The following is a 15527-nucleotide window of genomic DNA, read 5'->3' as shown; positions in this document are numbered from 1 at the left end:
TATAGTCAGCACAGTGAACACAGCTGCGGGGACACGGCGTGGACCATGGGGGCCCAGCCGTCTTCGTTCTGGTGTCTCTCACATAAAGTTGATGGCGAAAATACGAGCTAAGCGAGCTGGCTGTGGTGGCCGTGTACTCGGTTTTTCCTTGGAGTATCCTTAGAGGCTTTTTGTGCTGCTCTGTGTAAAGATTCGTTGTTGAGTCTGAATCTGGCTTTTTCCAACACAGAGCCTTATAATCGTTCAGGGACTCAACACGATGCCACAAGTTTAAAACATGCCAGTCTCTCTCTCATGCTGTGCCAGATTTTCTTAAATGCGGGTGTGAGTGCCTGTGCTTATGCATGTGTGTGTGTGTGAGAGAGAGAGAGAGAGATGCTTGAGAAATAAAGACGGGGTCAGGTTTTGCCTGGCATGACAACTTTCATCCCCTGGTAGCTTCTAAGCATTTTACCCAATGGACATCAATTGGTTTCCTTCTGTTCTATTTTTATTTTGCCGTCGTTTTAATGTATATGGAGCCAACTCCTTCAAATGAGACATTCTGTCATTAAAACATGTTATTTAGGCTAACCGCCGTGGGCCCAGCTTCAGTGGCCTTGAGGAGCATGGAGGAGGGGGCCGAAGGCTTGCTCCCCGGTGACCTAACCACCGCCATCTCCCACGCACATGTGCCAGAACCCAGGCCACCGGCAGCCATGTGTCATCTGCACCGTGGTGCTTGGCGCACCCGCCTCCTGGTGCTGGCTCCTGCCCCTCCCTGCCTGCGTCCGGTGACCCTCAGCCCTGCTGTGTCCTGTGGCACGAGAGCCGCTCCGGCCCACGTCGCCTTCATGCGCTGATTAGACAGGAATCCACGGATCTGTTGAGTGCAGTGTTTAATGTGACACAGATGTGGGACACACTGCAGATCTTTCTGCTTTTACAAATTTTCAGCTTTTTGCATTTCATCAGTGTTGCTTATTATTTACAGAATGTAACCTGAGACAGCAGAACAGATTGTAATTTTTTTTAAAAAGGGTTTGGGGGGTGATGGGGCCACAGGGGAGCTGGGAGGGAAAAAATCCAGTAGTGTGGAATGTTGCTTGCTGTCCAGACCAAACAAACCAGTTTGCCAAGGGTTGATGGACTGTGGCGATCAGTCCCATTCATGTTCACACTGGCAGCATTTAATTATAAAGCAGCGTGACCTTCTTATCGCCAAATAAAGAACAATCTTTTGTCCCCGGCTCGAACGTCACAGCACCAGGCAGACGCGCAGCTTTTGTAGGGGCCCCCGAGGGTATCACGGAGCTGCCAGCTTATGTCCTGTTTCTGTCCTGTCCAAAGAGAAGGGACGCCATGGAACCCGTGGAGCCCACTCCCCGCTCAGACACGTGGATGTTCTCCACAGAGCAGCCCTATTCCTGCTCTGGCTTTCTACCCAGCTGCTGTGGCAAGAGCCAGAGCAGGAGAAATCTCTTCTTTTGCCTGAAAATCCAGGATACTCTTGAGGCCACTGGAAAGATGGGCCCGAGCCAGTCTGACCCAAGTTCAAAGAGAAGGTGCCATCTCTTGTTGCCGGAGGGCCAGATTTGACTAGAGGTAGCCCTGGCTTCTGGGAAGTCTCCGCCGCAGGTTCCGTTTGATGACAAACAATAAAAAAGCACCAGCTGGTCACAGAAAGATGAGGGGGTGATGGAGGGGCCGCTTCCTTTCTGTTTCTAGGTCAAAGACTAAAACCTGGGACTGAGCTCGCAGAAGCCATACGAAACAAGCCTTTGAACAGAGTTCTCCCTGGAATTTGAGCTAGCGCAGAGAATCGGTCACCTTGGCCGGAAGGTTCTGAGCTACGTAAGCACTGAGTGTCGAGACAGGAGGACAACGGGGCCTCTGAACAGCTTCCAGAGGGCCAGGCCCCACTCTTCCTCCTGCTGGAAGAGTGCAGATGGTGCTCGGTCCCCCAAGGCCACCAGGCGGCTGTCCCGTGGCTCCCTGGGAGAACACCACTGAAGCAGTAACTTTGCGGCACGCTCCCGCGAGGGAAGGACCCGTGTGCCTGTGCTCCGGGGGTTCCTGGGTCGTCCGTCGCCAAGTCCCCACCTTTCTCGGGCTCAGGCTACCCCCCCAGTGCCCCCCTGCTGCCTTGGCTGCAGCAGCAGCAGCAGCTCCGGCCCTCCTGCCACCGGTGCCAACAGTCTTGTGGTCATCGGTCCATTTATTGTGTCTTCCTGTGCCGAGAACTGCACTGGGTGCTGGGGTAGAACAGTGCATAGGACAGAAAACTCTGGTTCCATGTCGCTTCTGTTCAACACTTAGCTTGCGCTCCAGGCCACGGTTGGCTTCAGAATGCAAGCCCCCTCCCTGGGAGAGGTTAGTGGCTGCAAAGTTGGGGGGGGGGCGTCATCCCCCCAGGGTCTCAATGTGACCCTCTGCAACCTCCGGGCTAAGCTCAGGGCCTGAAACAGAGCCTGTTTGTCCCTGGGAGTGTGGGAGCTGTGGGGAAACTTTGAGTCTCCTGACGGGTGTTAGTTAATCTTGCATCTGGTCTGGTTTTGAGGCATCTTCTCCTGTTCCCTCTTCGTCCTTTTCCGCCACCCCCCCACCCCCACCCATACTCTGCCTGATGTTAGAAGGTCGTATAGAACTTCCAGCCTGGATGAACCGGTGGGCTTGAAAAAAAACAATGACAAAAAAACAAGTGACACGCAGCCCCTAGGTGGACTGCCGCACCCCATACCTGCTGTGGTCACGGGGCAGGCCCTTCGCACAGGAGCGTGGGGTGGCCGCCGGCCGGGGGTGAGCGATGCTGAGGGCCCGTCCCCAGCCCCTCTTCGGGGCAGCTCCGTTTTTAGGGTGTATGCAGGTTATCTTACAAATGTCATTTAGGGGAAGCGTTCTGCCACTGAAACGTTCTAAAAAACCTCTGTTGTGATGAATGACAGTGTTCCAAAATTCCCCGTTCCAATTGTCAGACTTTGCCATTTGGTGTGGTTTAATGAGCCACGCAGTGGGTTAGCTCCAGCTGTTTAAGGACACGGATGGATGGCGCAGGCCAGGTGAGTGCCCCCTCGGGCGGGGCTGTTCCTTCAGCAGATACATCCATCCGATCATCCCACCAACTGCTTCTGAGTCATTCGTACATATTCAGCAAATCAGGTTTCCGCAGTGATTTTCAGGCTTCAGTTTTAAATCTAAACTTTAAACATTGTGCATTTTGGTATTTTCCATTGAGTAAACACCCAAGAATTCTGAAGAAGGGTAGGGGAGAGGGAGACAACTTTTAATGAGTACCTGCTGTGTGCCAGGCACTGTGCTATGTCCTCTTCGTGTGTTATCTCGGCATTATCAATCAAGCAAGTAAGTTTCATATTCCCATTTATTGATGAACAAACTGAGGCTGCCAGCAATCTAGGAACTTCTTCAAGATCACTCACCGAATAAGTGAACGGACTGGGATTTCAGTCTGTGTCTTTTTCCAAAGGCTTGCGTTCTTCTCCATACCACCATTTCCTAAATTTCATCTTTCTCTTAAAAGAGATTAACTTTTGGTAGAAGGTAGATAATATAAAGATTAAAAGAAAGAAATTAGTAATCATTTGCCGGAAATCAGTCTGAAAAGATCTGGTTTATTGGTTTAGTCGGCTTGTTATCATTAGTATTTACCCTAACTAGCCACAAAGTCAAGTTTACCAGGAATTGTGTGCTCTGGCCCAGGTGAAATATCTTGGGACTGACATTTGAGGTGACAGGTTAGTAAGGAATTTGCCAGTGGCTTGAGAGATTCCTGTAAGCAGGACATCCGGATTCAGAACGCTGTGTTTAGAACACAAACAAAGCTTGTGTTGGTCAAATACCTTGATTCTGTAATGATGTTGAAAGTCGCAAACCACTTTTTAGCTGTCTGCTATTAAAAAACAAAAAACAAAACAAAACAAAACAGCAACCCCTGGATGCATACAGAAAGGCATTTTAGGAAATCCGAGGCTGTATCAGGCCATAATCTGACTATAACGTTAGCCACTTGATTGGAATTCTTAATGAAGCCAGCTGGCTTTGCCCCTCCCCCAGCCTCATGAACAGGTAGGCTCACCCCCGAGGCAGTTAGTTGCCTCTGGAAAAAAAACTTTCCAGTAGTGTTGTTCTTAGAGGTTAAATCCCCGTAGGCGTATCTGTTGGCATGAGTCCTACCAGCTGTCACAGTTGCAATGTCATGGGGTCCCCAAAACATGTGTTGGGTTATAGGAAGCCTTGACCCCTATAAACAAGTCAGGTGTGAATCCCACTGATGGGAGAGAGCCCAGCCCAGGAAATGTTGTCCCCACTGCAGAATGTCAAATTACTAAAACCTTCATGGCGATAGGAATATAATTGCTAACGATTTCATGAATCAGCATCTTTCCCACATTTTTCAATTGTGACAATGCAATGCGGAACTCTAGAGAGAAGGAAGTAGAATGTTAACAAGAAAGCAGAAGGAAAAGGGAAATATTTCTGTCTAAAGCAGTTTCCCCAAAAAGAAAACTAAGTGAGAAAGATTAGCTGCTGGACCCCAGCCCATCCCAGCTTCAGCGACCTAAGCTAGGTAAGGGCCTGCCTTGGTACCCACGGCGCTCTCCACAGTTACGTCCTCGTCGCCATCACCGTCCCAGGCAGCATTTTGTTGATCGCCTGTCACGTAGCAGGCACTGTTATGAGCGCATAGACGCATTATTTACTCCTCACAACAACCTCATTATTATCATCCCCATTTTACAGATGAGCAAACCAAGGCCCCAAGAGGTTAACTTGCCACAGGTCACTGTTTGTAAGTGGTGGAACTGGGGTTCTGACCAGGCAGCCTGGCCGCAGAGCCTGGCCTCTCCCTGGGTGCCCCCCCACCCCCCGCTGCATTAGAATTGCTGCCTTCTGTTTATCTTCTACATTAGACTCCAGCAGGGTCCCTGGAAACTTGATTCATCCCTGTCTTCCCAAAGGCCTGGCGCTAGCTTCTGCTTGTGATAGCTCAGGAAAAGTCATTACATGGGGTGGGGATGTGGGGCGGGAGGAAGGCACAGGCCATCCGCAGGGCTCTGAGTGAGCTCGTTTTTCTGGCTGCCTTACTTTGGATCCTCGGTTTCATTCTGCCCAACCTGTTTTTTTCATGTTGAGAATCCAAATTGTCATAGCATTTGCTACGATGGTTTAAATATTTGGTGCAGTCTTCTGGGTTCAAGGTTTAGTGCAGCAAGAGCTCAGCAGTTATTAGTAAACCCATGGATTGCATGCTGTTTCAGTAGGTTCTAGAAAGTAGATTTCTGTTTGTCATGGAACTGAGGGGACGAATTCCTCATGTGAACTGATGCAAACTTTAGAGGCCTTCATCCTCTCGCAGAATCTCCTCTGATTACAGTTTCCACCGAAAGGAGTAAAATCTGTGGGGGAAAGAATGCTTTCCCACTTAGTCTTTGGAAGTGAGCACAGTAGGGACAAGAGGACTAGAGGTCGGGCTGAGATGGGACTCACGGTGCTGCTGGCTTTCCTGAACTTCCAGACACGACCACAGTGGGTATGGGGGGCAGCTTTAACCAGTCCGTTAAACTCAGTTCCGGGGCTGAGTATTGTTTAGACAGACTGTTGAGTCCTTTTAGAGAACTGACAACTGTTTGGTTGAACCACTCAGTCAAGAATCCTGGTATCTTGGAGCTGTCGTCCATTAACCGTATTTGAAGAGATAGTCTGGGTTGACCTTCTGTTCTGAGCTTAACTGTTTGTGCTCAGCTGAGCACAGTATATATCTGTAAGATATTTAATTAAAACAAAAGTCTCGGACACACACATCAAGTAAATGCAGGCACAATCCATCACTCTGTTGGGGTCAGTACACAGAGCCCCCGAGGAAGATGGCAGTCATCAGGCGAATAAACATTCTATTGTAGTAGGAAGTCACGTGTCTGACACATACACTTTCTCCTCATTTACTGGTTGTTTTTGAACCTCCCTTGGTTGATAGACATTGGCCATGACAAATTTCTCAGCCGACTAATAGCTTAACTTAAGCTGTACGGGGGTATGGGTCTGTGTGTACAGCATCTGTCTTCGACCAATCGAGCTATGACATAGTTACTCATCATATCAGCGAAGAACAAATCATGGGTGGCCGACTGTTGACCCTCGGGCTGAAAGACAAGATCAACCCAAGTGGAACTGGGGAGATCTCCCGGTGTCACCTTGTTTGGATTTATTGTTGCTTAAAGAAAACGACATGGATTGTTTTCATTAGCCTCATCTTCGGTTCGAGGCCTCCAGTGTATGTCGGACGGCAGCGGCCAGATGCAGACCTACTCTGTACCGATCACGCTCACCGGATGGATATCTGCCGTGTATCAGCCACTGTATCAGCAGCCCCTTCCCTGGGGGAAGAGTCGTCCATGCCGCACAGCCGACTCTCTGACATTTTCATGGAGTTCAAAGCTCAAGTTCATTTGGTGCTGACATTTTGGATTAGCTGGTTGACTGGAAGGCCTGCTTCTTTCTATACACTGTGAAATTTATAAACCGCAGCAGCTGAGAGCTTAAAATGGCCGACAAACCCCCAGCTGGCAGCAATTAAATACACCACAGACCTTTGGCTAAACAAAGGTTTGCGGAGGCAGAGTTGCTGCATGTGCACTAAACAGACTCGTGTTTTAAACCATCTTTTATGTCAAGTGTTAGTAAGAGACGCCGTCAACTAATGAGAGGTGAGTGGGCGGGGTTTTGCCGCGTCTTGTGTAATGAAGGGTCGGTCATCCCCAGGGCCGGGGTGCCAAGACCCTGCCCAAGGAGCAGCACATCCCGACAGGGAAGGTGACCAAGGGACAGGAAGCAAGGCCAGCGGGGGAGGCCAGAGTATGGCCCCACAGTGGTGGGCCAGCGTACCTTAGAAGACGACCCTTCTACTCTAGCATCCACTCGCTCCATTTCCTGTAATGGGCACCACCATCCTTTAGGTGGAAAAAGAAAGGTGGGGATGAGAAGGAAACAACAGGAGGGGTGCCTGGGTTGGCTCAGTCAGTTGAATGTCTGCTTTCAGCTCAGGTCATGATCTCAGGGTCCCGGGATCGAGCCCCACATCGGGCTCTCTGCTCGGCGGGGAGTCTGCCTCTCCCTCTCCCTCTGCTTCTGCCTCCCCCACTTCTGCTTTCTTTCGCACTCTGTCTCTCAAATAAATATTTAAAATCTTTAAAAACAACAACAACAGGATGCCATTTTGTGTCCATTCGTATAGCCAAACCTTGAGAATCTAGACCAGTACTGTTTAACATGCAGTTTAAATTTAAATTTATTTTAACTACATTTATTTTATTTTATTTTTTATTTATTTATTTGACAGAGACACAGTAAGAGAGGAAACACAAGCAGAGAGAGTGGGAGAGGGAGAAGCAGGCTTTCTGCTGAGCGGGGATCCCGATGCGGGGCTCGATCCCAGAACCCTGGGATCGGGACCTGAGCTGAAGGCAGATGCTTAATGACTGAGCCACCCAGGCGCCCCTAATTTAAATTACACTTTAAAAATTCAGTTCCAAGTAAATAAGTAAAAATTCAGTTCCTTGCTCACACTAGCAACTTTCCAGTTGGTCAGTAGCCGTACTAAACGAGAGGCTGTTTTATTGGACGGGTTGTCCTAGACGGTACCAAGTGCTGGGAAGGATATGGATTGCGAGGCTCTCTTCCATGCATTGTTGGTGAGAGTGTAAATTTGAAAACAACCTAAATAGTCTTGTCAGGTGAACGTTCATGCCTGATGATCCAGCAAATACCTCCTAAATATATGTACCCAAAGTTAATTCCTGCCTCTTTCACCAGGAGACATTTACAGGAATGTTCATAGAAGCCTTGTTTGTAATAGCAAAACCTGGAAATAACCCATGTACCGTCCACAGGAAAACAAATGAATCAGAGTATATCCTTACGATGGAATGAGAGAAATAAGCAGGTATGATAAATGGGTTAAAAATGCACACGAAAGAATGGCTTAATCTTAGTAGTGTGACTTAAAAGGAAGAAGTAAGTCCCCAAACATAGAAAGGCAGTGACATCTAAAGTGACATTTAAAGACTAGAACAACTGGGGCGCCTGGGTAGCTCAGTGGGTTAAGCCTCTGCCTTCAGCTCAGGTCATGATCGCAGGGTCCTGGGATCAAGCCCTGCGTCGGGCTCTCTGCTCAGCGGGGAGCCTGCTTCCTCCTCTCTCTCTGCCTGCCTCTCTGCCTACTCGTGATCTCTGTCTGTCAAATAAATAAATAAAATCTTAAAAAAAAGTAAATAAAGACGAACAACTAAAGCCAAAGAATATGAGACTCTACCGGAGCATATGCTGACAGGTACTAAGACTACAGGAAGAAGAGACACAGAGGAATGATTAGTACAAGATTTAGAATCGTGGCTGTCTTAGGCGGGGGAGGAACAGGGCGTGGAGGGAACAGCAGCGGACCACACAGAGACATTCAGGTTATGGTCAAGGACGGCGTTTGTGGGTTGGCGGGGGGGGGGGGGGGGGGTGGTTTCACGGATGTTTATTATACCATCTAAAATAAAGAAAGAAAAGGCCAATGATGACAGTGGGCCTTGAACCAAGGATAATGATGAGCCTAACCTTAAAACGCGGTTTAGAAGAGAATAGACTCCTTTCCTTCCAGGTGCTCTTAGGCTCCCAGGGAGCACGAATGCAGGGAAGTGACTTAAGAACTGTGACTCAGAAATAGACACGCCGTGTTCCTGAGTCGCAGTGGATGAACAAACAGGATTGCTGTTACCGATAGCCCCACCGGTTTCAAAGGGTTATTGGAATGTAGAGTGCTGTCGTCAGCAGATGGACAAAACAGTTCCATCACACAGTGGCCCACAGTGGAGAAGGTCACTTTAAGGTTTTTGCTGGATTACAAGATTTGAAAACACTAGTTTATGGATTTTTGTTCATAATTACTTGTTTAAGTTTGGTGCCAGATTTGTTCACACACAGGGACTTTAAGTGTGCGCACACGCACACACACATGTGCGCATGCACACACCGCCTCCAGCCTCCAGCTTGGGCTTTCGAAGTTAAAATTCTAGATGAGTTTTGGAGAAGAAAGTGTAGTTTTTCAGGTACCAGCAGCAACAAAGAAACAGGAGATTTGGGGAAGAATTCCTTTAACCCCTTTGTGCTCCTTGTAAGAGTATCTCTAAACCACACCTTCTGGCAGCCCCTACAGTTACGAGACTATAAGGGAAGACTGTTTCCTTCCAGGACAAAGCTGAACTCTTTTTTTCTTCTAGGTCCCTGTGAAAAATAAGCCTTGAATGCCACAGTGAGCTCGTCCAGTCAGCTGTGTCTAAATGCTATGGCCAGCTGTCCCTTGATGGTTGGTTGGTCACAGAATGAGGACCTTGGAAGTGGGAAGACACTTTGTAACCTGTTGGGGAAGACAGATAAGAAACTTAACGGATAGGCCGTATATACCCACAAGGGAGCTACTCGACTTTCCAGTTCTCTGGTGTTTGGGTGGGCTTATAGTTTACTTCAGAGATATGCCGGGAGTAGAGGTGAGGCTAGGTCAGTGAAATTTGGGGCAGATCCTGAGGAATGCCATGGAATAAAGAGATAACTATATGCACCGAACAGCTATTTGATAATGTGATAACACGGAGCATGACTGTTCTATAGTTGTTACAAGATGTGACTTCCAGGAGCTCAGGTCCAGAAACAAGCCTCCTTTCTTTGACTTCTCTGGTTTCTTTGGATCCCACCAGAGAAATCTGGGACTCTTAGTCTTCCTCTCATTGGTAACAGGCTGTTCCCACTTTGGGTTCTAATGAAAAGATTGTTTCTTTGAAGGAAAGTACATGTGTTAGCCAAGACATTAATTTCATGACTATGCCTTCCTGCCCTGTGCTTCGTTTTGATCAGTGTACTGTATAAACACACTCTTGATCCTTCTCTCAGGAAGATATGATTCTAGCTGGTTCATATTTTGCCTTAACTTTGTCAACCTCCAAGGCTCAGAACCTCTGGGTCTTCAAACTCTCCACCAAAGTTTGTACACCACTTTTACTTTTGAGTTCCATGGTTAAAATGGTCCTTGTGCCTGCCCCCCGCCCCCCCGACAAATGCATTCATTCATTTACTCAACTCATGTTTATTGCTTTCAACCATGAACCGGGTACTGTTCTCGATCCCAGGATAGCAGTGACTGAAACAAAATCCTTTTCATGGATGTTCCAGGTGGGGAGCCTAGCAATTAAGCGAATGTTTTGTCTAAGTGGGATGTGAAGCAAATGTACTTGGGACACATGGCTAACTTGGTCTAACGTATATTTTAAAAGCATCATTCTCGTTGCTGTGAGGGTGCAGGGTGCAAATAGAATGAATTACAAGACTGTTGTAATAATCCATTGCAAATCTGGAGATGGTTCGTTAGTTATGAATAGAGATGGAGAAGTTGTTGCAATGGGGGTCTGTGTGGATGTTGAACCCGCAGACCTCCCAATGGATTGGGAAGATGGGGTGAGAAATGTCAGGATGAAATCTTAACATGTGGGGAATGGGCCCCGTCCTGTTCCTCTTGGAGGGAGGGGCCTTTGGGCTTCTACCCCAATAGCCTGAACCTCTTCCAGGAACTTCATGGGCAACAGGATAGTAGGGAGAAGGACACCTTGGGAAAAGGACCCTTCATTAGCCCTCCCTGGGCAGGGCTTGGAATGACAGTAGTTGTCTCCCAGGCAAGGCGACCAGAGCAGGGCTTTGCTGCCCGGGAAAGGGTACCAGGCACCCTCCCCGTGTTTGGCCAGCATCCCCCAAACGGCAGCTGGCCGTCTTCTCCCCTGCGGCCCTTCAGCAGCTCCTTACACTGCCCTCCCTACCTTCAGTCAAGGATGAGCATGTAAATGGCCAACCCAATCTTGAGGCCAACACTTAGAGGGCCTAAATCTTGAAGAAGAAATTGCGACTATGTGTAGTGGGCATATGTAAGTACGTGGTGTAAGTAAAAATTTTTTTACCCATTCCCTTAGTACAGATCACTGAAACTTCTTCCCAACCTCCTTACATTAGTGGTATCTAGGGCATCCTTAGTCCAGAACTTGTGCAAATTTATCACTGGATTTCTGGCTCCGGCACATGTCAGACATTAACCAGGTATGGGACTGCACGCATCACGGCCCGGAGCAGAGCGTTGACCTGGGCCCAGGAGCACTTTGCAGTGTCCCAGTTTCGCCACTACCTCAGTACATGGCTTGTGGCAAGCATCTGGCTGTTTCTGTCCATATTACTACCCCAGTTTGCCCTCTAGGGCACTTCTGTGCCCTTGCAAGTAAGTCTCTACACTGCCATTATTAGTGCATGGCTCAGAAATGCTGATTCAGTGCTGATTCAAGCCTTATTCCTCTCTGTTAGCTGTGTCTAGAGAGGGATGTTTTGCTTCAGTGGAATCCAGGAACAAATAATGAAAAGTACAGCGAGTACAAGGCCGAGGACAGACCCGGCACACTCTTATCAGTCATCTGAAATATGCACAGCCTTTCCAAGACAAATACGGACTCCTGTTTCTAGGAAAACACCGAAAAGTACTTATCAATTACCCCGTATATGGTTTGTGGAAAAAGACAACATCAGCCTACCCTGAAAGCCATGGCAAAGCAGATTCCTTTGGGCAACCGACCGCCGAATGGCATGAGTTAGAGCCGCTGCAGAATCCCAGACTGTGGCCTGGGCCCCGTCCATGGAGCCTCTCCTCACCCTCCCAGGATTCCTGTGCCCAGGCACTAAGCTCCTCCTAAAAGAAGCCAGAAGCCTGGCCTGTGCTTCCTAGATGCCCGCGCCCCCGCACTGTTCTTCCTGGCCCTTCCAAGTCCAGAGGTGCCTCTCCTAAAGATTCCTAGAAAAGTGGGGTTTTCCCCAAGTAGAAGTTTCAGTAATAGCAATAACAGGAGCTGTCGCTGGTAGCTGGCCCCCAGCCCGTCCGGCACAGGCTCCGTGAGCCGTCCGTGGGGTCTGTGCCCTCCCATTTTATGGAGAAAACTGGAACCTGGTGTTCAAGAATCTAACTCGGTTGTCCATGGTCGCCCGGTCAGGAAACGGCAGAGGCAGGGTTCTGGTCAAAACCAGAGTCTCAGGGCGCCTGGCTGCCTCCGTCAGTTGCACGTCTGCCTTTGGCTCAGGTCACGATCTTGGGGTCCTGGGATTGAGCCCCGTGTTGGGGGGGGGGTCCCTGCTCAGCAGGGAGCCTGCTTCTCTCTCCCTCTCTCTCTCTCTCTCTTTCTGTTCGCGGGCCCTCTCACTCTCAAATAAATAAATAAAACCTTTAAAAACAAAACAAGGGAACCTGGGTGGCTCAGTGGGTTAAAGCCTCTGCTTTCGGCTCGGGTCATGATCCCAGGATCCTGGGATCGAGTCCCGCATCGGGCTCTCTGCTCAGCAGGGAGCCTGCTTCCTCCTCTCTCTCTTCTCTCCTCTCTCTCCAGCCTCTCTGCCTACTTGTGATCTCTGTCTGTCAAATAAATAAATAAAATCTTTAAAAATAAAAAATAAAAATAAAAACAAAACCAAACCAGAGTCTCTAGCAGCTCCCTCCTAGTGCCTTCACAGGTGAGGCTGTGGCTTGGTTCCCGTTGCTAAAGCCAGAGTATGCCTTGTATGACGGAGCGCTTTTTATTTCAGATGAGGAAGGGAGATCCTTTAACCGTAACACCTAACCTCCCTGCTTGGTGTTCCCTTCCCCATGCAGGACTCAAGCCCAGAGGGTTCGGAAGCCGCGCTGCTGCACCGGGCCCCAGGGGCTGCTGCCCCGCTACTCGGAGAGCCAGGCGGAGGGGCAGGAGCAGCTCTTCAAACTGACGGACAACATTCAAGATGAATTGTAAGTGGGACACCGGCCCTGTGGGCCCCCTGAGCTCGTTGTCTCCTCTGTCTCGGAGTCCGAGACATTTCTCTTGTCCTGAGCGCCGCCGTGCCTCTTAGACCCTGGAACGTGTCCGAGATTCCGTGGCCCAAACATCCTACAGGTGTCGGTAGAACTGCTTGTCCAGAGCCTTTTCCTCAAAGCAGCGGTTCTCAAACTGAGCTCCACAGCGGGACCCCAGTGCTTTGTTTCTCAGAAATGGCAGTCCCTTCCTGATTTGTTCAAAGAGAGAAGATAGGAGTAAAACGTTCTCAACTTCGAGGCTTTTCTTCTTTGTAAGATGTTCCAGAGCTCTGACGTTCTGCTGTTTGCTGCAGAACAAAACAGATAAACGGATGGCAGACCACTAGTAGCTGAAAACTTTGGAAAAGCGATCTTTAAGACGTTGTTTTGTTACTCTTTGAAGGCTAAGCCTTACGTACCTCGGGTCTTGCGGTATTTTCAGTTACTGAAATTATTTCAAGTTGATATGATAGCTCTCAGTATATCACTGTTTTAGCATATTCTGCAGACACCCTTTTAAAAGATTATTTATTTATTTATTTATTTGACACACAGAGATTATAAGTAGGTGGAGAGGCAGGCAGAGAGAGAGGGGGAAGCAGGCTCCCCGCTGAGCAGAGAGCCCAATGCGGGGCTTGATCCCAGGACCTGAGCCGAAGGCAGAGGCTTTAACCCACTGAGCCACCCAGCCTCCCCAGCAGACATCCTTTTAGCAGAAAATGCTCTGTGACTTAAGTTGGTGTTAGAACCACTGGTCAGGAGAATGCGTTTGGTTATGCCCAATGAGTAGCAAAATGCTCGCTTAATTTCTTTTAATGCTCATTTATCTCCTTTAAGCTAAAGCTAAGACGGGAAGGCTCTGAGAGCCGTGAATATTTTTGGGTTGATGGAGGCGTATCTGAGGCAGAGGTTAGTTCGGGATAGCCGTCATTGTCATTGTTAGAGACAGTGCTAAGCTGACCTCATCTCCTATTTTTGTAGCAATATTTGAATGGAGACATCAAAAATTAAGTCCAGAAATCATTTGCTGCTTACTGGATCGGATGGCTTCTTCCCGGATGTGTTTTGTGTAACCCAAACCCCCTGCAGTGTTACTGGAAGGGCTCTTAAGGATGGCGGTGCGTTACATGGCCTGAGCTCAGGCTGCCGTAAAAAAACACCATTTTCTCCCAGTTCTGGAGGTTGGGAAGTCCGAGATCAAGGCACCAGCCAGTTTGGTTCCTGGTGAACGCTCTCTTCCTGCCTTGCAGATGGCCAGCTTCTGGCTGTGTTCTCACAGGGCAAGAGCAAGCAAGAGCTCTGGTGTCTCTTCGAAGGACACTAACCCTGTAGGATGGAGACCCCACCCGTCATGACATCATTTAACCGTAATTCCTGGCTTCAATATAAGGATTCTGCAGGGACACCCTTCTGTCCGCATCACGCTTCTTTTTAAGTCTAGGCCCAGCTCTGATCACTGTTGCAAAACCCACACTCCCCACGTAGCTTCACTCCGGAGAGGACTTTCTAGTCCTGCTCCTTGGGGAGGATTGGTGGCTCAGCTGCCTGGTTATGCTGCCTTGCTGATGGAACTTTTGGATGACAGGCCCAGAGAGTCATTCCTTGGGTCCGGCAGAGCAGCACTGGGGTTTCTGTCTGTTCCATTCTCTAGTCCATCCTTAGTACCTGGAACGGTTCCTGGCACGTAATAGGCACGCAGTAAATATTTGTTCAATGAATGATAGCTGGAGAGCGGCGGTGTCGCATTATAGTAATACGCGTTCACCTTGCCATCTTTTGGGGGTTTTTTTGGCCAAAGGTTGAGATTATAAATGATTGTACGCTGTGCTTTCAATTTCCTCCCCCACTCACCCCTACTCGGTTCGAACCGTCTCTGGCCCTTAACAAAATTCATTTTCAGTAGAATGGCATGCGCCAAAAACACAAGGGAGAAATTGTGTGGTACAGCTAACCCAGGATTGTTCCCAGTGAGACACTCACATTGAAAACAGAGCCACGTACGGCTGGAAACTGGAATCAAACTGAAGTCAGTAAAATTGATTTCATGAAACTCTTGAAATTCATATGAACTGGGGAAGGATATTGGGATGAATGAGTTTTGACTCTAAAGATGAAAACCATGTGTTGCTACCCAAGTTTGTGGGTAAATCTCGCCAGTGAATGTTGAAGAAAGCACGTGACCGTGGTCTTCCTCGGGTACAAGGAAGAAGTCATCAAGGAAGCCAGCAGATTCTCTGAAGTATCCTAGGTTGTCAGGCTGGGTCTTCACGGTGACGTGAACATTAGAATCATCACTTTGCAAGAAAGGGGTTTTCAAGAAAAGCACACAAGTGCCAAATTATACCTCTGACTTTTATCCTAGAATTGTAATTAAAAACATATTTAAAGACCTAATTATTTGCATATTTTCCTTCAGAGTTAACCCCTTAAAAGGGTCTTTAATACCTTGCTCTACTGTTCTAACTAAATGTTTCCACATTTTTTTCCAGTTAGACTCACTGTTTCACTTCTGGAAAATGTTGTGTAATTACTTCCTGATGTAGTGAAAACCCCACAAAGTCCCCAGTGCCATGGGCACTTCAACTTTGTCCTCCCAGATCAAGTTTCATTTAATTTTTCATTTTATTTAATTAATTAGTATTAAAAA

General features: G+C 48.3%; 1 protein-coding gene across 1 annotated transcript in view; it reads left to right on the top strand.

Moving 5' to 3' along the window:
- The window catches only part of VPS13D (vacuolar protein sorting 13 homolog D), a 254821-nt gene that overhangs the window by 228610 nt on the left and 10684 nt on the right, over positions 1–15527 (top strand). The window contains exon 68 of the mRNA XM_080800390.1: positions 12704–12835. Within this exon, the coding sequence (XP_080656516.1) occupies positions 12704–12835 (132 nt within the window). The remainder of the gene's footprint in view (positions 1–12703; positions 12836–15527) is intronic.

Source organism: Martes martes (assembly GCF_963455335.1).
Source record: "Martes martes genome assembly, chromosome: 4".
NCBI lineage: Eukaryota > Metazoa > Chordata > Mammalia > Carnivora > Mustelidae > Martes > Martes martes.
Note: the sequence above shows the minus strand (reverse complement) of the source record. Positions and strands in the feature narration are given on the sequence as shown.